The 26,824-nt window shown below is 31.0% G+C and overlaps 1 protein-coding gene across 1 annotated transcript; it reads right to left on the bottom strand.

The window, feature by feature from the left end:
- Nucleotides 1-1,227: 1,227 nt before the first annotated feature.
- On the bottom strand, nucleotides 1,228-26,824 carry LOC111700141 (uncharacterized). The gene is made up of 26 exons (XM_023470961.1): nucleotides 26,701-26,824; nucleotides 25,653-25,723; nucleotides 25,088-25,133; nucleotides 22,355-22,424; nucleotides 20,730-20,789; nucleotides 19,993-20,110; nucleotides 18,436-18,511; nucleotides 17,081-17,146; nucleotides 16,475-16,528; nucleotides 16,146-16,194; nucleotides 15,722-15,816; nucleotides 12,640-12,701; nucleotides 12,093-12,200; nucleotides 10,217-10,303; nucleotides 9,335-9,408; nucleotides 9,128-9,162; nucleotides 8,005-8,064; nucleotides 6,892-6,982; nucleotides 6,318-6,416; nucleotides 5,882-5,957; nucleotides 4,941-5,075; nucleotides 4,053-4,158; nucleotides 3,090-3,149; nucleotides 2,147-2,216; nucleotides 1,658-1,731; nucleotides 1,228-1,365 (listed from the first exon to the last, which is right to left on the bottom strand). The coding sequence occupies exons 1-26, from the start codon at nucleotides 26,804-26,806 to the stop codon at nucleotides 1,238-1,240; spliced, it is 2,076 nt and encodes a 691-aa protein (XP_023326729.1). The 5' UTR covers nucleotides 26,807-26,824; the 3' UTR covers nucleotides 1,228-1,237.

The following is a 26,824-nucleotide window of genomic DNA, read 5'->3' as shown; positions in this document are numbered from 1 at the left end:
GATCTCAATTTTATTAACGGTGTTAACGAAAAAATTTCAACAATTGTTAACGGCTCTAGCCATTATTGGTACCGTAATTACAAAATTAAAATCAAAAATGTTGTTAACGGTTAAAAAATTGTTATCGGCATAAACAGTAACGGTATATTACAGTATACAGTATTAACGGCGAAACAAATTTTGTTAACGGTTATAAACACAGAAGACGATATTTTTAGACATCAAAACGCGTAAAATTTTAAAATTTAAGAAAAAACGTTATGCAATTTTAGTCAGAAAATAACGAAATTTAGCGTTTTTAGCTTTTTAGTGAACGTTTTAAACCGTTGATTTTTTTTCAAAAACAGCTAATCCGTTTCGTTAACGATTTGAAAATTAACGGTTTTTGCCGTTCGTAAATGAACTCATCCGTTAATTTTCGAAAACCTCCATTTCGTTAACGGAACTTTGCCCAGCCCTACACATATGGTGTACCGTAACGGTGACGTGTCCTTTTAGTATAGGATTCTTTAACTTCCTCGGTTGGTTGGATTTTTTCTTTTTTATATTATTTGTTCTACAGTATGTAAGGGAAACATAATTTGTCCTGCACATCTTTTTGTATTTTACATCATTTGTCCTACACATCATTTGTTCTATATACCGTTTGTCCTGTACATTATTTGTCCTTATTCTTATTTTTCCTGCACATTTATTGCCCTACACATTATTTGTCCTACACATTGTTTGTCCTATAGTAATTGTTCTTCCAAGGATTTCTCCTACACTTCCTTTTGTCCTTTACATCATTTGTCCTACACAGTATTTGTCCTAGATATTATATGTCTTACGACCTTCATATTTTTTGATCTACACATTATTTGTCCTACATATAATTTGATCTACATATTATTTGTCCTACATACACATTATTTTTCCTGCACATTTATTGCCCTACACATTATTTGTCCTACACATCATTTGTCCTACACATCATTTGTCCTTCAAATCATTTGTTCTATATACCGTTTGTCCTACGCATTATGTGTCCTATACGGTATTTGTCCTTCACATTATTAGTACTACACATTATTTGTCCTACACATTATTTGTCCAACATATTATTTGTCCTACATGTTGTTTGTCCTACACATTATTTGTCCTTTGCAGTATTTGTTCTAAACATTATTTGTCCTACACATTATTTGTCCTACACATTATTTTTCCTACACATTATTTGTCCTTTGCAGTATTTGTTCTATACATTATCAACAAAAGAAAATATTCCTGAAGTTACTGGTGGAAGTCCAACCCCCCAATCACACCAGTAGCTGGCTGCAGTTGGCCAGGGTGTGTTGTCAGGATAAACAAGCTGAGCGACATAAGCTAAATAATAACTAATTAATCCTGTCACAATTAGGCTATTTTGTCTATTTTGTGTTAGATTAATTAATTTAAGATTGAAAATCAAAATTTTACATAATCAGGTTGCAAAGAAATAGAAATTAGAAAATTTGAGTTTGTGGGAAAGACTCAATTTCTTTCGAAATGGGAATTTGGCTGTAAAACATGGATGGCTGTCAATTAATTTAGCAACAAAAGTTGTATCTAATTATCGCTGCCAAATGAGCATTTTTTTATTTCGAAATTTAGAGCTTACAGAACAGTCAACACATACCTCCGTCAGAGTCCAACCAGTTTGGATCTATTTCAATAATCCATTCCTTGACAGGGTACTGGATATACAGGGTCCTAACAACAATTCATTGCAATAGTGAACGTATTATGGTATGCATCTATAAAGTAAAGCAAAAAAAATAAAGAAAATTTTTTATAAATATACGTGTTTGGGTGTTTGTCTGTTTGTGCGTGTTCAATGGGACCTCACATGACAGGGAAGGTTTATGTATGATCAAAATTTCAAAAATTATCCTCCATCAAAATTCGATTTCATTAAATTTTGAATATTCACGATTTTTTTATAAGATCCGCGAATTTTTGTTTTTGTTTTAATATTTTTTTTAAAGAGAAAAATATAAAAATAGAAGACGGGCAAACAGTTTACTTTTTAATTATTGACATACATTTGTTATGAATTCTGGAGTAAAACAATATGAAATGTTAAATTGCAGCAATTGAAAAGCAAAATTAAAATTAAAATATTAACCTTGTGGTGTTCGGTTTATATCCCACTATACCATAATCTTCACTGTGCAGGTTATATGCAGTTATATTCACTAAATAACATATTTTTCACATACATAAATTTAAAATTTGCATAATTGCTTGGTGTAGTGTTTACTTGTACCAGCCTGTCTAGCGTACCCAGTATGTGGTTGACCCAACCAGTCTAGCGTACCCAGTATGTTGTTGACCCAGCCCGTATAATGTACCCAGTATGTGGTTCATGTGGTTGACCCAGCCTGTCTAGCATACCCAGTATGTGGTTGACCCAGCCTGTCTAGCGCACCCAGTATTTGGTTGACCCAGCCCATCTAGTGATTGACCCAGCCCGTCTAACGTACCCAGTTTGTGGTTGACCCATCCTGTCTAAAGTACCGAATATTTGGTTGACCCAGAACGTTTTATACAACAAGTTAAGGCGAGACTATATTGAATGTCATATAGAATCAAATTCATGGCAATTATAGCTCCTCTCTTCAATTTTGAGGCAAATTTAATATTTCCGGTATATGCGAAACTAAAATGAAAACTAAAGGAGGCAAGCTACGAGGTCACAAAATCTTGCCAGTAATTTCGTCTGACTTTGTCATTTAAAACGTTTATTTTGTCAGTAGAATAGCAAAAAAACACTATTTTTAGACTGCTAGAAAAAACATTTTGTTGATAATAACGAACGGAAGAAATCATTTCAAAATTCCGATTCACATACCTATCATTTCTTTTTGCAATTCTGAACAAATTAAGGTCGTGATTTCTATTTTTTTCTATAAGATCGCTATTACGATCAAAATGTTATTTGCTTTGAAATATAACAATTCTGTTTTGGATCTAACCATGATGTGTTGTTCATTAAGGCTGAGGCTCAAATATAAAAATAAAATCAACGATTTCTTAATTTCTAAAAATATTTAAAGAAATGGACTAACCTGTATAGTTACCCTCACTTTCAAAGTTGTGAGTAAATGTCTGTGGTTTTGCATTCGTTCCTAAATAGAAAAAAAATCGGGAGTTTTTTCGGGAGTATTTTCAAAAAAAGATTGTTTTTCAAATTTTATTCCGACAAAGTTTACCATGTCTAATCTAAATAATTTGTTCGCAATTGTAAAGTTAAACGCATGAAGTTTATTTTTTGTACTCAATCAACTTGAAACAATAGTGCCGTTCATGCAGGGACCGTCTATTCAACCACACCCACACCATATCCCATTTGAAAAAGTACTTTGTTGTTTTTGTTGTTGTTGCTGTTTTTGTTGTTGTTGTTGTTGTTGTTGTTGTTGTTGTTGGTGTTGCTGTTGTTGTTGTTGCTGTTGTTGTTGTTGTTGTTTTTGTTGTTGTTGTTGTTGCTTTTCTTGTTGTTGTTCTTGTTATTGAAATTTTAAACTTAGAATCCAATTGTTGATTTAGCCACATGGCCGGATGTCATTTCACAAAAATGTTGTATTTATAATACAAAAAATGTTGGTCCAGTAATTACTATCAAGAGTTTGTTTTTACAGAGTTTTTATTTCAAGTATATATTTCTATATTATAAATTGTCTTTTTAAGAACTTTTTTGAGGAGATTGTCTTTAGGAGTTTGTTTTATAGATGTTTGTCTTTCCTAAGTTCGTATTTCAAAGATTGTAGTTCAGAAGTTCATGTATTGGACAGTTGTTATTCAGGAGATAAATTTTTAGAAGATTTTAGGTGATTTTCTTTCGAGAAGTTTTTCAGGTGTTTATCTCTTAGTTAATCTGTAGTAGATCGTAGCGTCTTTCAAGATTTTTTTGAAGGTTCCCTTTGGAGTTTTCTTTCAGGAATTTGTCTACTTTGATTTTTTCAGGACCGTCTCCCAGGGATATTTCTTTAGGAGATTTTCTTCTAGAAGTCGTATTTTAGTTTGTATTTTACCGTTTTCATGAAGAACGTCGTCTGGAGTTCCATCTCCCCAAGAAACAGTATAGTATACAGGCCACCCCTTGGTTATTGTGGAATCCAGGGTAACAACATCATCAACCTTAAATCAAACACCTTTTCTTTAAAATTGTTAAAGGCTACACTTATTTCACATTTTTCCGGTGTAATTTTTGTTTGGACTAAGTGACCAATGTTAAACTAAATTGCATGTAATATCACAACACAAAACAAAATAAGTTGTCAATTTGAATTAAAATTTTACAGATTGAATAAAATGTCAAAGTTGTGCAATTTGAAGAATTTTAATCAGTAATTTCATTTGTTATAATCTTATTATAAATAAGAATAATTTATTGTAAAATTTAGCTGAGTAAACATGTATGTGGATTATGGCTAAAAAAAGAGGTTACAGTGGTAACAGGAAAACAGTTGAATTATATTATTCATCTTCTTTAAATCTTATTATTATCAAATCTCGAGGATTTATGTAATTTTAAACAGATTTTTTCTTGAGAATGAGCCCTGAACATTTTATTAGTTATTATTACAAATTACAAAAGTTGTTGCTATATTTCTCTTTTAAAAGAATAAAAAAAAACTATAATTATTCTACTGTTTTTTAGTTACAATTTTGTTACCAGTACAAAGTTTTAAAACTAAGACAACGACGACCTTTTTAGTTCTCTCTGTGTAATCTAATAATCGAAGAGGCCAGACTTAAAAACTATTAATTAGGAAAACGAAACTAATCAATATTTTGTGATTTTAATGTTGTTATCAATAGCTTAAAAGTATAAATAAAAATATGTCTGTAAACTGTGTTTAAAAAAATTAATTTTAAAAGTCTTCTTCTTATTCAAGAGTTTTATTAATCTCGCTTACCCTGGCGTAGTAAACTGCATTTACATCGTTTACATCAATATCTGCGGGAACCGTTGTAATTGAGAAGGAAATCATTGGAAGAAGACCTTCAATCGGATATTGACAGTTTGTCAGGTTTGTTTTAGTGTTTGTTCCCTACAAATATCGTATTAGCACGTTTAAATGAATTATCAGTATTATCAGTATATACAGGGTTACCAAGAAAGGATGCGATTTCAGAAACGACTGCTATAATTAATGTGCCTTTCTTTACCAAATCAGTATTAATGTCATTAACAGCGGTAATTTAACCCTTCAGATGATCTTTATATATTTAATGATTTTTATGTCGTCATTAATGGTTCTTTCTGTATGGGTAACCCAGGAGCTAAATACTTGACACAAACTGTCATTTTCAAATCTAATTATTGTATCGACCAAATATTATCTTTTAATGAGGACAGGAGGAAATTCTAAAACTATACTGAGCCGTGCTACAGAGATGTTAAAATATCTTTATTAGTTTTTGATATTCATATAATATACAGTTTGAATATTAACCCTATAAAGAAAAAAATAGACTGATGACTGTAATAGTTTGACTGCCAGGGAGGGTGGAATAAAATGCCTAAAAAAGGTAAAAAAAAAAAATAAAAAAATGTTTTTTTCGTTTTAAGCAAATATGAAAGTGTGACACATGTTTCTACTTGCATTTTTAACCCTATTCCTGCTGGGGGGGGGGTGGGGGGGGCGCCGAACGCCCCTCTCAGCCTTTTTAGGGTTAAAGGTAAACGACAAAGGGTTGCAAAGATATAAATGTGAGACAAAAATCCTAAAATACAATAGTAAGTTCTGTTCAGTTTTCTCTTAAGTCTGATTATGTCTGGATCTGATTGATTACGTTTCTGTTTGAAGTTTAAGTTTTGTATGTTTATAATATCTATATATATGTATGTTCTTACATCATTCGTCGAAAAAGTAAGGGTAGTTGCAATTTCTGTGCTTGCACATCGGTTTGGTAGATCATAAAAGTTCATCCTTAACAAACAAAAAGACATTATTGAATTTTGTCCCAAAAAATATTTAAAATATTGAAATTTAACCTATGTTATAAGTGTTAAATAAAAATGTCCTGTAAAATATTTAGAGTGACACATATAACTGTAAGACAGAAAGACGACTCAAGTTATGATTTCAAATAGTCCGATGTACATGAAAAGACGACATGTATGATATCCTGGACAAGAACCAATTTAACCAAATAATATACAAGCTACCGGCCAAGTAAATCTTTTTGCTTTAAATCAATATCAAATACACATCAGATTGGTTAAATGTATTTTTCCTCCTCCACGTTTTTGCGAAGAATTTTTGAAAAATAAAATATTTATTTTGTACCTTTCTGTCACAATTTGTAAATAGGATTTTTGTAGAATGGACACCATCGAACCATCAGCAGATAGTTCAATATCAGCAAGGGTCGTATCCGTTTCATCACTAAATATACAGTTAATTGTTGTTTGCAAGATCAGCAGCGCTAGAGCTCCTAGGCTGCTACTGCTAGTGCCCAATATTTCTTAATACTTTAGTCTGTTATTTTTATCCTATTTTAAGGATGAGTGGCGATTATAACAATATTATGAAGACAGCTTTTTTTATTTAAGTTATTGAGTTTTTTTTCGAATTGCAAGTTTACAAGTAATTAAAGTGTTTTGCGGTCGACTAAACAACGACCAGAGAGTCTCAGAATAACTAACTTTATGTTTAATCTAATGTACATTGTAAAATACTTGGAGAAATATATGATGGCTCTCAAAAACTTCCCCTAGTCTTCTAGCTGCCGCGGAGGATTCTTTCGTAGAAGACAACTTTCATAACCGTCACAAGTGAAATATTTTAAATGGAAATGGAAAGTGATCTTTATTTTATTGATATAATCGCCGTATAATAGCTAATATAAGACTTATTTAACCTGACAGCTATAGTGTCTCCTTCAAAACCAAGATAGTCTCCAGGATAAACAGTAAACCGTAAATCCTCAGTTAGAATTATTGAGAAGTAACCTGGAAATACAAGTTCAACAGAAACAGATTTATTGGTTTAATTCTCTTTTTCAATAAATAGGATTGGTACTATATACTACTTGCTGAAGTGCCTGACATTGCCCGTGAAATTTAAAAAAAATATTTTTTAACAAATTAAAATTTTGAGAGGAAAAAAATTATTCAATTTTGAAACAAAAATTTGGCCATGTTACCACCAAGGTATCCATGGGTTCCCACAAAAAAATTCACCCTATTTGGTCCAGCCGTGTGGACAGCCATAGGCTAGCTAACATATATATAAATATGTAAATGAGCGCGAAGAGCTTTATTATAAAGATTAACCTTGAACAAATAACTTTAAATTGAACGAAATTACTTAATCTTACTTTCAAAATGTCTTACATTTACTTGATCGTATAAAAAAACTATCGCTGATCGTTTTTATAAAGACGATCGTTTTCAAAAACGATCGTTAATCGTTCTAAACGAGTGGGTCGATTTTTTCGAAAACGATCAAAAAACTAAACAAAAAAATTATCGTTTAACGATCGTTTTCAAAAACGATTAACAACCGTAATACCTCTGTCCACGGGATATGGATGAGGAATTAGATTAATCCTTACGGAGATCGACACTTGATCCCGACACACAAGTTTTAACCTCTGATAAGATTAGTGCAAAGGAATTGAATCTTGACACAAACTCAAATATTATAATGCCTATATCTTAATAACCTGATGGTGTAAACCTTTGATATTTCAAACTCAAATATTATAATGCCTATATCTTTATTACCTGATGGTGTAAACCTTTGATATTTCAAACTCAAATATTATAATGCCTATATCTTTATAACCTGATGGTGTAAACCTTTGATATTTCAAACTTAAGTATTTGATCTAGTAGGATCTAGTAGGATCTAGTAGGATTACAAGTTTAAAATATGTAAGGTCAACAACATCCAGGTTGCAAGAAATAGTGATAGGAAAATTAGAGTTTGTGACAAAGACTCATTCCTTTTGAATCTGTTGAATCTGTGCCTTGAGGAATAGTGTTTACGACCCCACCAACTCCAACCAACTTCGAGTAGTTTGGGGTTTCTGAAAAGTATTATAAGGATTAGGATGATCTCAAGTTATATTTATTTACGAACAATTATGAAATTTATGGATATTTATGAAAGAACTTTTTAAAAAATGGAAGAAAATTTTTTTAAATTTTTTAAATCGTCCTTTAAAATTGAAATATATGCTTAAAGGGACAGACCGTCTACGTAAAGTAGTTAAACTGAGCATGCAGTAATGTGGACAAATTCTTTAGGGATTCATTTGAGACATATAAAACTTTTTAAAGATATGTAAACCCTGAGTTTGAGCATAATGTCGACGTTTAAAATGGTACTTTTGGGTGGATACGTTTTTAAAATTGTTTTTTTTTCAATTATTAAAAAACGACGACAAAAAAATGTAAACAAAATTCTACAGTAAACTAATTAGTTGTTTAGGAACAGGTTGAGAAAATGAAAATTAACGAAAATAAGTAATCCTATTCTATTATTAGTTTCTATAATTTCTCTTTAATCACACAGATTTTCTGCAGATTTTCTGGAATTTTTATCAAAAAGACGACATTTGAAGTATTTGAAATTCATAGAAAATAAGAAATTCAATATAATGATGAAAAAGGAAATGATTAATTCTAACTTCGATTTATTGACAAATTTCCCCTAAAAATATGTTCCTAAACATCTACATGGTTTACTCTCGAGTTTTTACTATGTTTTTTGTTGTCGTTATTTAATAATTTAAAAAACCCGATTCTGAAAACGTGCCCATCCAAATCCATTCTTTTGAACGCGACTTAGCGCTCAAACTCAGTAATTATACATCGTGGAAACGTTTTTATGTCTCATGGAATCCTAAAAAATTTGTCCACAACATTGCATACTCAGTTTAAATACCTTACAAGAGTGCAAACTCAATCTTTAAAATCCTACTCGTCCATTCTGGAGGAGAAATGTTACAAAAGTTCTACACTAAACTAAATAGTTGTTTAGGAACTCGTTTTTCAATATAAATTTCTGAAGCACTTAATAATAGAATCAATTATTTCTTTACTCTAGAATTTTTGTTATAATCTTTATGAACAAATTTGAGTTATAACCTAATTCAGAACATGAGATTGAGCAGGCAGGATCTCTGAAATAAAAATTGATTAGTCAGGAACAAAAAAAAATATGTAAAAAAACCTGAAACCCGAGTAGAAAATTTTAACAATAAAAATATATTTATAATTTGTTGGACACAAATATTGAACTTAATAAGTTCATAAAATGTGTATAAAAATGCTAAAGAATTTCTAACTTTATACCTGCAGGTGACTTCAGCAGCTACAAACACGTAATCTGGCTTACAATCTATCTCGTCGGTCAATATGGTTGTAGTCTAAATACGATATATTTATTGCTAAAAATACACATAATATCACAGGCAAACAAACGTGCAAATATTTATATATTGTTCACATATATATAAATGTATAATAGCAATAAAACGTTTTAATGATGTATAATAAATGATTTTGAGTGCAAAGCCAATGTTCAAAAACATCCATTTTGGTGGTTACTTGTTAAGAATCGATTTTTTAAATTTATTAAACAACGGCGACAAATAATGTAAAAAAAGTCCACAATAAGTTAATAAGATGTTTAGGGACTTATTTCTGAAAAAAATGTTCTCTATAAATTAATGTTAGAATCAATTGTTTCTCATTCATCATTATATTAACTTTCTTTTTCTTTATGAATTTGTTCGTAGATTTCTTCAAATTCGCAAATTTCAAGGAAATCTACAGAAAATGTTTGTAAACAATAAAACATTACGCAGACCAATAACTGAATAAGATTTTTATTTTTGATGATAATAGTTAACTTTAATTTTCTCAACCTGTTCCCAAACAACGCATTAGTTGACTGTAGAATTTTACCATATTTTTCGTCGTCGCTATTGAAAAATATTTTAAACCCGATTCTCAAAATTATCCCTCAAAAATTAACAATTAATGAAGTAAAGATTGAATTTGGGCAAATATGCAAAATAAAAACGTTTCATAGATCTTAAACGATTGCTAAAAAATCTCTCCAAAATACTACGTTCTCAATTCAACTACCAGACATTTCCAGTCACTCCCTTTAAAACGCTTACAATAAGGATAGATATATAGATAGAAAGATAGAAAGATAAGAAAAATTACCCTTTTCTCTGTGTAAGGCAAGTCAATTTCGCATCTTCCTCTAAACCTAGCTTCAAATGGGTTCCCGTCACAATCAGGTGTAAATCTCTAAACAGATAATAATTAAATAAACGAAAAATAGGATTTATCTCGGATAAATAATTTACTTGGTTACTTTGAAGATAATTGCTGTTAGATATGATCTTAAAATATAAACACTTTTAGACTTAAAGAAAAGACGACTTATATTACTATATTTATTAAACAGTGCAAATGCCCCCCCCCTGGATTCTTACCCTGGGGAGGCACGCATAGAGGGCCTTCATTATTTTATGATTTTATATGACATAATGAAAAAATGAAAAATTTGACATTAAAAGTCAACTTGATTTTTTTCTTTCTTTTTAATATCAATTTCAAATAAAAATTCAGCAAGTAAAATCTTGAACAAATCTCTCTTAATTTTCTGCCTAATCTATTCATTACTAAATGTCTTCTGTCGACTTGATCATTTCGTTAAAGGGACAGTAAAGGAAAAATAAAAGGGGGTATAGGCTGAAAGCTAATCACTTTAGCTCTTGATCGCGACTCATGAAAGTTTTATCTGATGTTCCTGTCTCGAGAAACTGATATAAAACTTTGTTAAAATTATGCGAAAATTCATATATGTAAAATTTTGAAAATCTGAAACTTAAATCACGTGACCAGAACTATCACCAATGGCAGAGCAGTCAATTAGCTTTCTCTGGGATATCATCGTTTTCAGATTGGTTGCTTATTTGCTGAATATGATCTGTTTAAACCCACTACTTTTATACAAAATTGTATATATATTAATTTTCGTATAGATTTGACACAGTTTTATATCAATTTCTCGAGACAGGAACATCAGATATGACTTTCATGGGTCAAGATCAAGAGCTAAAGTGATTAGCTTTCAGCCTATACCCCCTTTCAGTTTTCCTTTACTGTCCCTTTAAGCTTGAATCTTGATTAATCATTTTTTTCATAACGCAGGCAGATTTTTTTTTGGCAAATCAGAATATCATATTTTATTAAAACGGAATGTAATGCATGGAGATATCTTATCGTAATCGTTATCTATATAATAAAACAAGACATTCGTATATATAAATATATGTATAATGTGTTAACCCATGTTTATTGACTGATGAGGATCGAGAGATCTGAAACAATTCGTATTAATAAATATGAAAACTGAGAAGCTGTTCTGATTATTGCTTTATAGTTAAATATATATATATAGCCAAAATGTTTTTATTTTTTTAAATACTTTTTTGTTTTTTTCCACGGGCAACGCCGGGTCTTCAGTTCTTAATAAAATGGACTATCGATCTAGGAAAATTGTATACAGGGTGACAATATACAATTTCAAGAACATCGTTGAAGGCTACCTTATTTAAGTAATAATAAGATTGATGTTAATGATAAAAAGAGCTGATTTATTTAATGCAGGAATTATCACAGACTAAATCCTTTAGGGCCCATCCGCTATTTTAACTAATAATTGTCGTTCTATCTGTGACCATCTTCTCTTTGTACAAAAAACAAACAATAAGAGAAAAAAGTTCGTGGATTTAAAAACATTTACATAAATCTAAAAGGCTGCAGACATGAGGATTCCGAGGGATCATATGAAATCCAACACAAAATCTGGGCCCGATCAGTTCAGCTGTTTTGATGTTTATCGGTTACAAACAAAAAGACAAGCCATTCAGACAAGCAAAGTATTTAAATAAATGAAACATTCCACTGAATACATTTTTCTTGGTAAGAATCACAATACTTATAATCATTAGAATCCTTAGAAAGACGATCACAAAATCATGGCTGAATTTATATGCTTGTTGGGACACCCTGTAATAATAAGTTATACTTTTATTTTGATGGAACCGCTGGCTGTAGAGTATCCACGAATTTCTGTGACGACAGTTTCTTCCTCAACTCGTTTGCCAAATACTAGAGTTCTGGTCACACTACTGCTCTAAACAATAAACATGTTTGAACTGATATCTAACTCAAAGTTTACAATCCTGAAAACTTTGCAATCTGAAGATCTTTGAAATGTCAACCTATTAATTATTTTACAATAAGAACCAGATAACGATGGAATAGTAAGACGACAATTTTTGTCACTATTTATTTTTATCATTATCATTTATAATTATGGTTTTTATTGTTATTTTAATCTTTTTGGGTTAATTTACAGCGCACAATTGCTGTGTCTTCCTCTCACGTTAATTTGACCATTTAAAGTCATGACATAAATCTAAATTTCATCTTTCTATTCCTGTATTTTCTGGTTATAATTCTGCAGTCCAACCAGGTTGCTAAGATATAGAGTTTAGACAATTGAGGCAAGTGATATAATTTGTCATATTTTATATAAAGTTTATAAGGTTATAAAAGTCTCTAAATGGAACCTGGAACGCAACCAGTGGATCAGCATATTGAGGAGTATTCCCATAATATTCATAGTTTGCACCTAAACAAACAAATATTCATAGTTTGCACCTAAACAAACAAATATTCATAGTTTGCACCTAAACAAACAAATATTCATAGTTTGCACCTAAACGAACAAATATTCATAGTTTACACCTAAACAAACAAATATTCATAGCTTGCACCTAAACAAACAAATATTCATAGTTTACACCTAAACAAACAATTATTTATATTTTGCACCTAAACAAACAAATATTCATAGTTTGCACCTAAACAAACACAAAATCATAGTTTACACCTAAACGAACAAATATTCATAGTTTGCACCTGTACAAACAAATATTCATAGTTTACACCTAAACAAACAAATATTTATAACTTGCACCTAAACAAACAAATATTCATAGTTTACACCTAAACAAACAAATATTCATAGTTTGCTACCAAATAAACAAGTATTCATAGCTTTCACCTAAACAAACAAATATTCATAGTTTGCACCTAAGTGAACAAATATTCATAGTTTGCACCTAAGTGAACAAATATTCACAGTTTGCATCTAAACAAACAAATATTCATAGTTTGCACCTAAACAAACAAATATTTATAGTTTGCACCTAAACAAACAAATATTCATAGTTTGCTCCCAAATAAACAAATATTCATAGCTTGCACCTAAACAAACAAATATTCATAGTTTATATTTAAATAAACAAATATTCGTAGTTTGCACCTAAACAAACAAATATTCATAGTTTGCACCTAAGTGAACAAATATTTATAGTTTGCACCTAATTGAACAAATATTCATTGTTTACACCTAAACAAACAAATATTCATAGTTCACACCTATACAAACAAATATTCATAGTTTACATTTAAACAATCAAATATTCGTATTTTGCACCTAAACAAACAAATATTCATAGCTTGCACCGAAACAAACAAATATTTATTGTTTACATTTAAACAAACAAATATTTATAGTTTGCACCTAAACAAACAAATATTTATAGTTTGCATCTAAACAAACAAATATTCATAGTTTGCACCAAAACAAACAAATATTCATAGTTTGCACCTAAACAAGCAAATATTCATAGTTTGCACCTAAACAAACAAATATTCATAGTTTGCACCTAAACAAACAAATATTTATAGTTTGCACCTAAACAAACAAATATTCATAGTTTTCACCTAAACAAACCAATATTCATAGTTTGCACCTATACGAACAAATATTTATAGTTTACATCTAAACAAACAAATATTCATAGTTTGCACCTAAATAAACAAATATTCGTATTCGTAAATTCAAATTTATTGTAGGGTATAGATTGTTTGGCATTGTTTGAAGAAATAAAATTTTTCTTTTGTCCTTCTCGGGATTATAATGAAAACGGTCGATTCATAAAAATGTTATAGAATAGCATATATAATGAAAATTGATCTTATTTTGCTGTAAGGAACATAAAATCAGATTAGTATTAAATATGTTTCTTACGAAAGTTTTGGTTTTTTTTAAGAGAAACGATAATTTTCAGCAGTAAAATAATTATAGTTTTCTAGAGAAATTTTAGTGATTCTAAAAGAATATATGGATCAATTTATGATATATTGTTTGATTTATATAAAATATTGTTAAACATAATTCTGAGTAAACGATCTTTTTTTCTACAAAACTGCATGGTTTGACGTGCAAAATTGTACCTTTTTTTACAACTCTCCTGTATTGTGTTTTTTTTTTCAATATATTTTGAATATTTGTAATTTTTTGATACTTCAATGGCCCAAAAAAAATCTGCGAACTTTTTTTTCTCTCAAAATTAAAAGTTCAGAAAACAAAAATGTGTAAATAAATTGTTTCTATCGAAATCTAAAATTTTAAAAAGATTGAATCACAGAATCTTAGAAAATCGTAATTAGAAAATTTGCAATTTTCAGTTCTGGTATAATTTTTCAGGAAAAAATTCTTAAAATTCTCTAGTTCCTTTCTTTTTGGTATATTCTAAAGTATTAAATATATATGCTGTTCAGTTGAAAACTTAAGAACCATCAAAAAACAATTTTTCCGTAAAAATTATATTAGAACTGAAAATTGCGGATTTTGTTTGTTTGTCCGATCACAACTCAGGAACCCATGGATCCATTTGCCTGGTGATTTGTTTGGGGAACACGGGAGACCCACGGGGCACGGAGGTGTTCTTAGATTGGTTTAAGATTCTAAGTTGAGTGGGTCGACTTCAATAGCGAAAATTTAGTTTCCCGGTAAAATCGTTCAAGTGCGGGTAAACGGCGGGAGTAACTTTTTAGTAACCTTGACAGCGCCTGTAGATATAAAATGCCCCAGTTTTATAAAATAAAAGTATATAGTGTCAAGTTCTAAGGTAGTTAGATTCATGAAAAAAATAAAAAGTGAGATTTGAAAATCCAAAATGAGAATATAAAATTTCAATTTTTATTTTCAAACTGTGGTATTGGCGGTAGTGAGATTTCAAAATCCAAAATGAGAATATAAAATTTCAACTTTTATTTTCAAACTCTGGTATTGGCGGTATTGAGATTTCAAAATCCAAAATAAAAAATTTCAACTTTTATTTTCAAACTGTGGTATTGGCGGTAGTGAGATTTCAAAATCCAAAGTGAAATCTCACTACCGCCAATACCAGAGTTTGAAAATAAAAGTTGAAATTTTTTATTTTGGATTTTGAAATCTCACTACCGCCAATACCAGAGTTTGAAAATAAAAGTTGAAATTTTATATTCTCGTTTTGGAATTTCAAAGCTCACTACTGCAAAAACCTCTAGTTTGAAAGTATTTACATTTTCTAATTTCGAAAAAAAGGCATTTAATAATCTGAAAAGTGTAAAGAAAATGTACAAAAACTAGCTTTTAAAACCTTCAATACCATTTTCTTTTTAAAAAAACATAAAATTTTCGCTCAAAAAGAAGGCATTTTATACAAACACTGACAGCGCTGGGTTCCCAAGCTAGTGTATACATCACATATAAAAGGAAATTATCATTTTGGATGGTATAGTATGTTTTTAAGTTGCCTGGAGTAAGATAATCTACTGTAGATGCGAATCCAGCAGTGATAGGCCCAGAAGAATATTTAACACTGTAGGAACAAAAATAGTCCTCCTCATCACTGAAAATTATAAACACGCTTAATAAGTAAAAATTCTTCCAAGGCTTTCACAAATAAGTAGAATGCCTTTTTAGTCATAATAATTATGTCAAAAACTCAAATTTTCATGTCAATTCTATTAGTTAATCATGTGATTGTCACAAATAATTTTTTTTTTGAAGAAATTTGTAAGTTTAGTCGGAAAAACTTTTCAGCTTATCCCGGTATTAACAAAACTACAAAATATCGTATCTGTCTCAATAACTTTTCATTGTTCTTTTCTTAACAAAATAAGCTTCAGACAAATTCCAACATTGTATCACTGATTATTAATATAATAATTAAATTACCTTGCAACAACGTCACACAAAATTGTTTTAGTTAGCGGCGGCATTGTAACTAAATTTGATAATAATCGGTTGATGCAAAATGATAATACAGATTTTCTATTATTTTTATCTTAACCAAAGTTGGAATTTATAAAGGTTCTTAATTCAGACAATTTTAATGATATCATTAATTTTTCCAGAAAAGGAAAATAAGAGTTATTGCAATAACAAGAAATTTAACAATTATATGCCATGCAATGTATGGTTTTAAAAATACAATTAAAAAAAGAAAATTAATCAATTTTAATGAGAAATAAGATTTTAAAAATTTTCTCTATCATTATTTATTCCTAATGCAACTTTGGATTGGCTGACACGTACTCCGTCAGAGTTTTCCGCTCGAACTATAATAGTAATATCTAATTAAAACACTTTTATAAAAGGACAATATAAATACAAATCTTTAATAAAAGATTGGTATGTCTGATTCACAACAATATCCTACAAAGCCTTGTGATCCATGCGTAAATTAGATATGCCATGATTTTTTATTTAAACCTGAATATTTCCATATACTCCACTAAAGTGTCTTTCAGAAATAATGGAAAGAAGTCATAATTTTTTTTCTGATGAGATTTCCCAAATTTTTATTTTAGATAAATCTGTAAAATGTAAAATCTACAAACAGTTTGTGCCATTTAAAATAGAATTTATTTCAGGATATTATTAACTATAATTATGGGTGTTATTGAATCTCATTAAAACTATGCTTTTTAACAATTAAGCTCAAGGTTCTGTCGACACAATTTCAAATATTATGTTTGATTTACAACGTACTCTTGAAGCCTTCGTCTGATCAAAAATTCAACACATATTCTAGATATAAATTAAGTTTTATATGGAGGGCCGGCCATTTTAAATTCCGTTTACTGTTTCTTTAATACATGAATACTTACCAGTCACAACAACATCTCCTGGTTGGTTTAGTACAATATTTACTGCATTACTTGATAAACCTCCACCTTCAAAGATAAATAGTTTAAAGTATGCTCTCTCACACAAGGGAGGGGGTGCAGGAACGCCATGAGCCCCGCAAAATGGTCTTCATGCCTCCATATTCGCAGATAAGTATTTAAAATGACCTTGCGCTATTATGCGATGTTTTGCCATATTTAGGAAAACAGTGCACAATTCTATCTAAAGATTGAATATTTTCCTTAAAAAATATCATTTATACTTCTTTACAAAGAGAATAAAATATATATTCGAGTGGAATTTTCTAGAAAAAAGTGTAAAATGGCCATTTTGTTGTACTGTTTCCATAGTGCAGGTGTACTTCACATATTTGTGCTATATAACCTTTTGGGCCCTGGAACATCATTTTATAGAAAATCTAAAATTCAAATTATGAAATATAGGCTGGTTTCATAATTCACCAATGATCATTTCACATAGACTCTATGCCTTTCACTTTACAAACGTTGATTTTCTGTTATAACTAAAAGTCAAATGATTTTTTTATTCACCAAATTAATTTTATAAAGTTTAACAAAGTTTAACAGCTTTAAAAAATTCTAAATTGAAATGGATAGTCTAGGGAACATACTGTATTAATGTACTCTACTGCATATAATTTGTGAACATTCACATGATTTAAACAATTTGAACTATAGAAATGGAGTTATTAGAAAATTAAGGAACAAGTCCGTTAACAATAAGCAAAATCTGTTAATTTTTAAATCATTTTAAAAACGGAAACGAAATTAATGGATTTTCAAATAACTGCAACTTTCGTTCTTTATTTTTGGCTAAAATTGCATGAAACTTGCAAAAAAAAATTAATTGTATTTTGATGTTTTTTAATGTTGTCTTCAGTCCCCCTCCACCCATTTTAAAGATTTTTGAAATTTAAAGATGACTTTTACCGAAAATCCAATTCGATAATCTGTAAACGTTTTTTTGTGGAAGTTTTGGAGTTTTGGCAAACCGTTAAAGCCGTTAATGCAACAAACATCCATTATCGGCATTCACTGATTTCACAAACAGTTAAAGAAAATTTTTAGCACTTTATCGCAATTCCTGAAAGGCTAATGCAGTTAATTGCAAAAAAAATAACTGCTAACAGCAGAAAATCTTCTGTTAACGCTGTTAATAAATTTAAGATCCTTAACAACGGTAACTTTAAAAAAACGTAAAATACAGTAAACGAAAGGAACATTACATTCTTACTTATAAAACAATTTTAAAAAAATCATTCACAAAGACAATTTCCATAGTCTTTTGGGACACCCTGTACATGTCTAAAAATTACCGATTGTATCTTCATTAATGGCGAATGATATATTTGCCGCCGCGCCTCCAGTGCTAACATTTGACAACGCAACAGTCTAAACAAAAAAGAAACGTTCAAAAATAAACGTCTAATAAAGAATTATAGTTAGAGACCTAAGCAGGGGTGAAGGGAAATGCAAACCCACCTCCCCTCCACTGGAGCAGTGAAATTTTTGGTTTTCAGGGGGTTTTCAGGCCCCAGCGGGTGCTGAGTAGGGTTCCCTGCGATAAAAGGTCCAATTTATAATTTTCGCGAATTTTCACTTTTTTTCGCAAAATGTTGCCTTTATCTGTTTTAAGAAAAAACGTCAATGTTCGCAAAAAGTTTTTTGGCGCAATTATTTGTTGCAGCTAGAACACTTGTGGTTTTCGCAGAATTTTTTTCGCAATATTATTTTTCATGAAATTTGTTTTGCGAAAGTATTTTCGCAAAATACGAACGAACATGTTCGCATTTTTACAAGAAAATCTTCGTTCGCCGGAGACTCTATTGCTGCATGCCTCCTCCTAGAAAAAAATGTAAGGTCCCCCCGTACCATTTCTTATGTATGCCCCTGCCAGTAGTTAATGCTAGAGTCTCCAGTTCGAACAAATTTTCGCTTTTGAAACTTCATCCCAGCCTATTTGCTAAAAAATGTCCGACACATGGAAAAAATTAACATAATGCATCATGTGCACCCCAGGAAACATTTTAACCATCTATATGTGCCGATGTCGGAGATGTAGGGCGGGTGCCATGACAAACTCCTGAAAGACAAACTCCTGAAAGACAAACTCCGGAAAGACAAACTCCTGACAAGACAAACTCCTGATTAGGGGGCCGAGCGCTGCGGCCATGGGTTAGGTTAAGTTATGACACTATAAATTGTGAAACATTTTTTTTAAATTTGATATTATGGAGTTTGTATTTCAGAAGTTTTAATTTCAGGAGTTTGTCTCGTCCGGAGTTTGTCTCGTCAGGAGTTTGTCTTTCAGAAGTTTGTCTTTTCAGGAGTTTGTCTTTCAGGAGTTTGTCTTTCAGGAGTTTGTCATGGCGCCGTAGGGCGAGGATGTTGGCCCAGAAATTGACCCCTTCTAATCTAATCCCACAGATTGGCTTTGGCTATCACTTTGTCAATTAGCCTGTCTTAGTCGCAGTTCTTGGTCCAGAAGTTGTCTTTACCTATATCTAACCTCATATATCGGCTATCACTTTGTAAATTTGATAACGTTGACGCAGCGCTCGGCCCAAGAGCCTGTCCTAGCGTTACTAGGTCAGAAGTTTAGTATGGAGAATATCGCGTTTAGACGAAGTAATATTACCAAATATAGGTATTCTCACCACAATATTTGGTGCAGTAAATATAGGTATTCTCACCACAATATTTGGTGCAGTAAATATAGGTATTCTCACCACAATATTTGGTGCAGTAAATATAGGTATTCTCACCACAATATTTGGTGCAGTAAATGTAGGTATTCTCACCACAATATTTGGTGCAGTAAATGTAGGTATTCTCACCACAATATTTGGTGCAGTAAATATAGGTATTCTCACCACAATATTTGGTGCAGTAAATGTAGATTTAAGATCGAAGCTGACAGCATTCAGCGGAGGGATTACAGAGTTCCAGAAGATGGAGTTATTGGCAGTCACCACCTCGGAACTTATGTTGCTAAAAATAATATTTTAAAGTAATTTTTGATTATTTTCAAAATTTGTCCAAAAACTGTTGAATAGGAAGACAACATGTTACATAAATTATATGTATATTATGTTTATACAAATATACAGTACGTTGTCATAAAGCAAGATGTTTTACAAAGGTTCTTCAAAAAAAACTGATTAGAAAACGGCTGCGGCCTATTCATCAAAAATTCTATTTCGAGTTTGAAATCAACTTTATGACCAGAGTTTTAAAAGAATCAATGTTGAAATTTGTTAACACAATTTAAATGCTTTTGTATGGATAAAAAATGAAATAAACTGAAGACAAAGAATATTTAAGAATTTAAGATTGAATTTGAAAATTGCAATATATCTTTAAAAAAAATTATTTTGAAATCTTGGGTGTTCAAGGATTATCAGATTTGTCGAGAATCCGGGTTTTACCTGTCAAAATTGTTAATTTTTTAATATCTTTGACATTTTTCAACATTTTTATACATTTTTTCAACATTTTTATACATTTTTTCAACATTTTTATACATTTTTTCAACATTTTTATACATTTTACAAGAGTTTTGAACATTGAAAAAAATATTTAATTCTCAAAATTGAAGCATAAGTTTTACCTTTCAGTGTAGCTGCCGCAAATCTGAGCTGGATTCTTTGGACAAGCATAACCACATGTTCTACAACAATTATATTTAGGTTTAATTGTATCCAATATACATTAATAAGCATAATCATATGTTCTACAACAATTATGTCTTGGTTTAATTGTATCCAATATACGTTAATAAGCATAATCACATGTTCTACAACAATTATATTTTGGTTTAATTGTATCCAATATACGTTAATAAGCATAATCATATGTTCTACAACAACTATATTTTGGTTTAATTGTATCCAATATACGTTAATAAGTCTGAAACAAAGTTAATGATGGCTCTGAATTCAGAATTGTCCCTAAAATCTAAAATCTTAGTTTTTCATTGTTATCGTTTAAAGATTTAAGAAAAAGAGACTAGGGATGCTTACTAATAGTTGTTATTTATATCATTATAGAAGTCAAAAGTGAAATTCTAAGATTTGTTTTATCTTAAGTTGGTTAGACTCCAGAAAACAAAATCACGGTTATTTTAAAAACAATAGAAATAACTAGCTATTTATCATTGGGGATCAAAGGATCGGTTAATTCCCCGTTGGAAAAGATGAGATTAACCCCTTAAAGTTCTGAGGGTCTAAGTCTATTTTATAGTCCTCATATATAAAAAACTTAGAGTTTAGGTATAGGGTTACACCCTTGCAATTCAGATGCATTGCCCAATTTTTCAAGGCCAGCACATTGTAGAAAAAAAATTAAACCGCTTACTTAATAGCTTGGGTGCAAAGAAGGTTTGAAAAAAAAATATTTTTTTTTTTGACAAATATTAAGCTTTGTGAGATATGTTTCTACATTCATTTTCCAAGGCCTTTTTGAAATTGTAGTTTTTAGATTTCTAGCTTAAAAAAATTAAGGGCTATTTTTATATTTTTTTTACACATACTGGAATATTGACCACCCTGTACTGCATAAAAAAGAAAATTTACAAAAAAAATCTGTTGAATTACTTGTCCTTTAAAGTTAAAAAGGCAAGGTGATAATGTCAAAAATGAGAGTGCTAGGTTAAAAAAACTGTTTAGTGTTAAAGGAAGGTAATAATAATGCACTAGATTTAGGTGGGAATATTATATTGTCGAAGCTTCGGGTCAAAAACAAGCTCGATTATATTGAGGGTTGCTTTGGAATGTTTTTTATGTATATAAAAAAGCTCTTCGCTCATATATCTATTTATATGTTAGCTCTATCTGGCAAATCAGTTACCCCTCAAAATATTTTTTTCTTAAATTCTTTTTTTTTAAATTTGTTTTTAAATTCCATCTCCATTGCCATGCTAAGGCTATTTTCCCAAATGGCAACTTCCCAACCGTAAAATTTTCCACAGTGGCAACTACCCAAGTCTGTTCTATCCGTTTCGCTCGGCCCCCAGCCCATCCTAGCCACAGCGTACGGCTATGTTGCAGCCTGCGTCGCCTCAGAAGGCCTAAACTAATCTTTGGGAAATTTCACAATTTGAAAATTGCCACTTGGGAAGTCGCCCTAGGGAAAATTCCTTTTGGAAAATACCTAACACAATCTAAGATATATATTGTATATAATGATATGTTACAGCACTGACATCACCATGGTTTACAGAGTAATGTCACTTACCCGGTAGCAGGGCTGAAACTGTTAATCATAAGCTGAGGTAAACACATACATATGCCTTCTCCCGTCATTCCTGATTTAAGATAATTAAAAATAAATATCTAAAGTGCAGACTAGAACACTTTAAAATAGCAGGGCGACTTTTAGAATCAATTGTTATAGCTTTAAAAAGTCCAATGAGCATGAGACACCGAAATTGCGAAGCTGAAACAGACCCATTTCACTTAGATTAGTGATGTAATAAGTGTCTGAAGTCTAAAACTCTGGAACAGATTACTACTTCAAGACTCAGAGTTAAAATAGCATCAAATACACTTAAATATTGATATAATATCATCTTCCCACGAAACATGACAGTATGCGGGACGACTTGAATGTCGTCTTGATTTTTGATATAATTTGCTGCGTTTATTTGTCAACCTAATTTTAGAAGTACATTTCTAGAGAAAATAATCACAAAATTTCCCTTGTCCTTCCATTTCCAAAATGTGGTCTGCCTTTTTTGTGCTTTCAATATTGCTGGAGATATGAAGAATTTCGTTCAGATATCGACAATTTTGCTTTTATTTAACAAAATTGAAATCTGAACCAAACTCTTTATACCTCCGGTAATATTGAAAGCACAAAAAACGCAGACCACTTTTTGGAAATGCCAGGGCTAGGAGAATTATGTGATAATTGTTTCAAGAATCATACATGTTAAAGTAGATATAAGACTAAATGTCACAAATAAATTCAAATATCAAAGACGACTTTCAAGTCGTCTTCCTATTGTCATGTTTAGTGGGACACCCTGTACATTCATCCTGCAGTAAGTATGCTCTTACACAATTGTAAGGTTTTTTCAACTGTAAAGTGAAAATGAATGTACATTGTACATTTTACATAGCTGAACAATTAACATTTTCAACTCTAAAGTGAAAATGAATGTACATTGTACATTGTACATAGCTGAACAATTAACATTTTTAACGTTGGCAGAATAGTCCACTTTCCACCCCCAGCTACTCAAGGTTTTTAAATAAATTTCACTCAATTCCCTGCAAAAAATTCCAGTGGGGGGATTTTTTGCCAGTGGGGGGGGAGGGGGTTGAACAAATTTCGCGCAATAATTCACTTATTTTTGTAATTCTTGAATATAAAGGTGACATGGAAACGCCTTAACACGGAAATGCCTCGAAAAACAGAATCATAAAACTAATTTAATGTTGTCTTCTCTCAACTTAAAATTAAAAAGACTATATTCTAAAGATTTTCACAGCCATGGCCGCAGCGCTCGGCCTCCTAGCTTGTTCTAGCTGCAGCGCACCCCCCCTAGCCTGTCCTAGTCGCAGCGCTCGGCCCCCTAGCCCATCATAGCCGCAGCACTCGGCCCCCTCCGTAGCCTGCGGCGCAACCTAACTTACCCTAAGTTAATGGTAAAATAATTGTTAAAATATTTTTTTAATGAGAGAAGACGACATTAAACTAGTTTTATGAGTCCGATATTTTGAGGCGTTTCCGTGTTAAGGCGTTTCCATGTCACCGAATATAAATCTTATAATTAAGCCTGTAATTGAAATCAGTTTAGTTTCAAAGGTTTCAATGATTACATTAATTACAGAAATCAATGTTCCTTAATGGTGTTCCTTTAAAATAAAACTGCAGGGAATGACCATGGTTTTAAAACATTTGAGGTTTTTACTTTTAAAAGTTGTGTTTACTTTATAAAACTCTTTCCAAAGACTTTCTGTTTAAAATGATCAGCAAAATCGTTTTTAATCGTTTTGGTAAATTGTATTTGTTAATGTCTTTGATCAGATTCATTTAGAGCACCTTTATAGCAAAACAAAACTTTAAATGTTCAAGAAACGAACCTGAAAACGATGTCCATCTGTCGAGTGTCGAGTGTCGACGTGATTTCTAATAAACCTCCATTTTAAAAGTGCCTTATTCACCACCCGGTATAATCGTTTTTTTTCTATAGATGTGGATTGCAAAGTTATGCAGCAGAGATATAGATAAAATATCTTCAGAATTTATAACAATTTTCTAGATAGAAAGTACTGCTAACTAGCCGGATGGAGACTTTTTTTCGAAATTATTGGTTCTACTTTTAGACCTCGTAGATCCTCTATAGTGTTAATTTTACACACATTAAGTATTAGAAAAGAAAATTTATCCGTGAACATTAAACATTTTTATCCTTCTTAATTTAGCTCTTTAATAAGAGAAATTATGATTGAAAACATACAAGATTATAATAGTTAGTACGTGCAGCTATAGTGAGTCTTTGTCAGAAACTCAGATTGTAAAATCCCATCAATATCTTTTCTAATCCCATTTATATCTTTTCTAATTCCATCTATATCTTTTCTAATCCCATCTTTTCTAATCCCATCTGTTTTAATCCCATCTATATCTTTTATAATCCCATCTATATCTTTTCTAATCCCATCTGTTTTAATCCCATCTATATCTTTTCTAATCCCATCTATATCTTGTCAACTCAATGTCGAGTAATATAAGTTTGAAATAGCAAAGGATTATCAGCTTGAAAGGATATGGTGATTATAAAATTTCAGTTTGTGGCATAGACTCAAATCCTTTATGTTTGACGGTAGAGACGATAATATCTAATTCTCAATGTTGCTGATATAAATATTTAAAGGGTACCGTTGTGAATCGTTTTTTTAATCTTTCAAAAAGGTTACTTTAACCTATACATGAACAGTCCTTTAGAATATTTTTGCTTACCATAGCCAACTGCTTCAGGGGCATAGCCGCAACTTGCAGAGCAAACCTAGAACCAGAATATTTAGAATTTGTATTTCTTATTTTAATCCAAAAGTATAGGGGGAAGTGGAACTGTTTTTTTTGCCCTAGTACTCTAATTTTTGACACTATCACCTTTAAAATTTGTTTCTTTAAAGGAAAAAAGTTTAAAGGGTTTTTTTGTGAAAAAAAAATTTAATAAATAGGCTGTATTAGGGTACAGGGCAGTAAAGAGTTCCTTCAGTCTTTTTAACAAATCTAAAGTAGTCCCTAAACTTTTAACAAATCTAAAGTAGCCCCTAAACTTTTTAACAAATCTAAAGTAGCCCCTAAACTTTTTAACAAATCTAAAGTAGCCCCTAAACTTTTTAACAAATCTAAAGTAGCCCCTAAACTTTTTAACAAATCTAAAGTAGCCCCTAAACTTTTTAACAAATCTAANCCCCCACCTGCCTTTATATGGTTAAGCACGGAAATTCGAATATATAACTTAAATTATTATTTGCATCTTTAGAATTGGGGAATTATTTGGAAAATAATAGCTTACCTCATCAGTTATATTCTCTTGACCATAGGCACCAGACATTGGAATATAGGATATTATGGCTCCAGTAGTACCTTAATATTTTGGGAATTAAGAGAAGAATATGGAAAATTATACTTAATTTTCACACATTATGGGCGAGAGCATTTTCCCTCTTCAGAATTGGCTAAAACAATTTTTTTTTTTACAATTTGGAGCCATGGACAGCCGTCGATATCGACGTTTTTGGATGTACAATTACATCCGTCAATATTGATTAACTTTTGAAAAGAATAAATTGTACTTTTAAACCAAAATGACAATTTTCTGTTACGAAAAAAAAATATATGACAAAGAGTAAATGTTACAGAAAAACATAATATCACATAATTTCTTCTTTAACTCGTACAAATATATGAAAAAAGCCTTGAGACCCTGGGAGGTAGAGAAAGTAAATGGGAAGGGGGCGTTGGGGTAGGACCGTAGAGGAAACTTTAACGTTGGGGTTGGACCGTAGGGGAAACATCAACGTTGGGTAGGACCGTAGGGGAAACTTTAATTTTGGGGTAGGACTGTAGGGGAAACTTTAATGTTGGGGTAGGATCGTAGGGGAAACTTTAATGTTGGAGTAGGATCGTAGCTAGGGGAAACTTTAATGTTGGAGAGGACTGTAGGGGAAACTTTAATGTTGGGGTAGGACCGTAGGGGAAACTTTAACGTAAGCCAAAAAAAATTTGTCAGAACAAATAGCTTCATTTCCGCTTTTAAACACAGAGTTTTAAAGTATTAAAAAACTAGCTTTTTTAATAATAAATAAATCTATTTTTGAAAAACTCGAAATACTGATTTCTCGATTCAAGAACGAAAATAATACTTGAAAAAAAAATAGAAAAATTGATTTTCCTTTATGAACACTATTTCCGGCATCGTTAATTATTATAAATGAGTTTTGATTTTTTCAATTTTTTTGTATTTAAAATATTACTTCAATTTTGCTTCTGGTCTGGTGGCAAAGTTTCACCCTTAATATAACAATGAAAAATAAATCGCAAATGATTTTAGGCATACATACCTTCTTGGACACAGCCTTGTGAAATAACAGGAGGAACTATGTAGAATAGTAGAACTATTATACATCCACTGTAAAAAAAGCTTAAACTTAACCTCAAACTTGTCATTCTATTTTCTAAGTTATA

This window comes from Eurytemora carolleeae, unplaced genomic scaffold (genome assembly GCF_000591075.1).
Source record: "Eurytemora carolleeae unplaced genomic scaffold, Eaff_2.0 scaffold370, whole genome shotgun sequence".
NCBI lineage: Eukaryota > Metazoa > Arthropoda > Copepoda > Calanoida > Temoridae > Eurytemora > Eurytemora carolleeae.
This window is presented reverse-complemented; position numbering and strand designations above follow the sequence as displayed.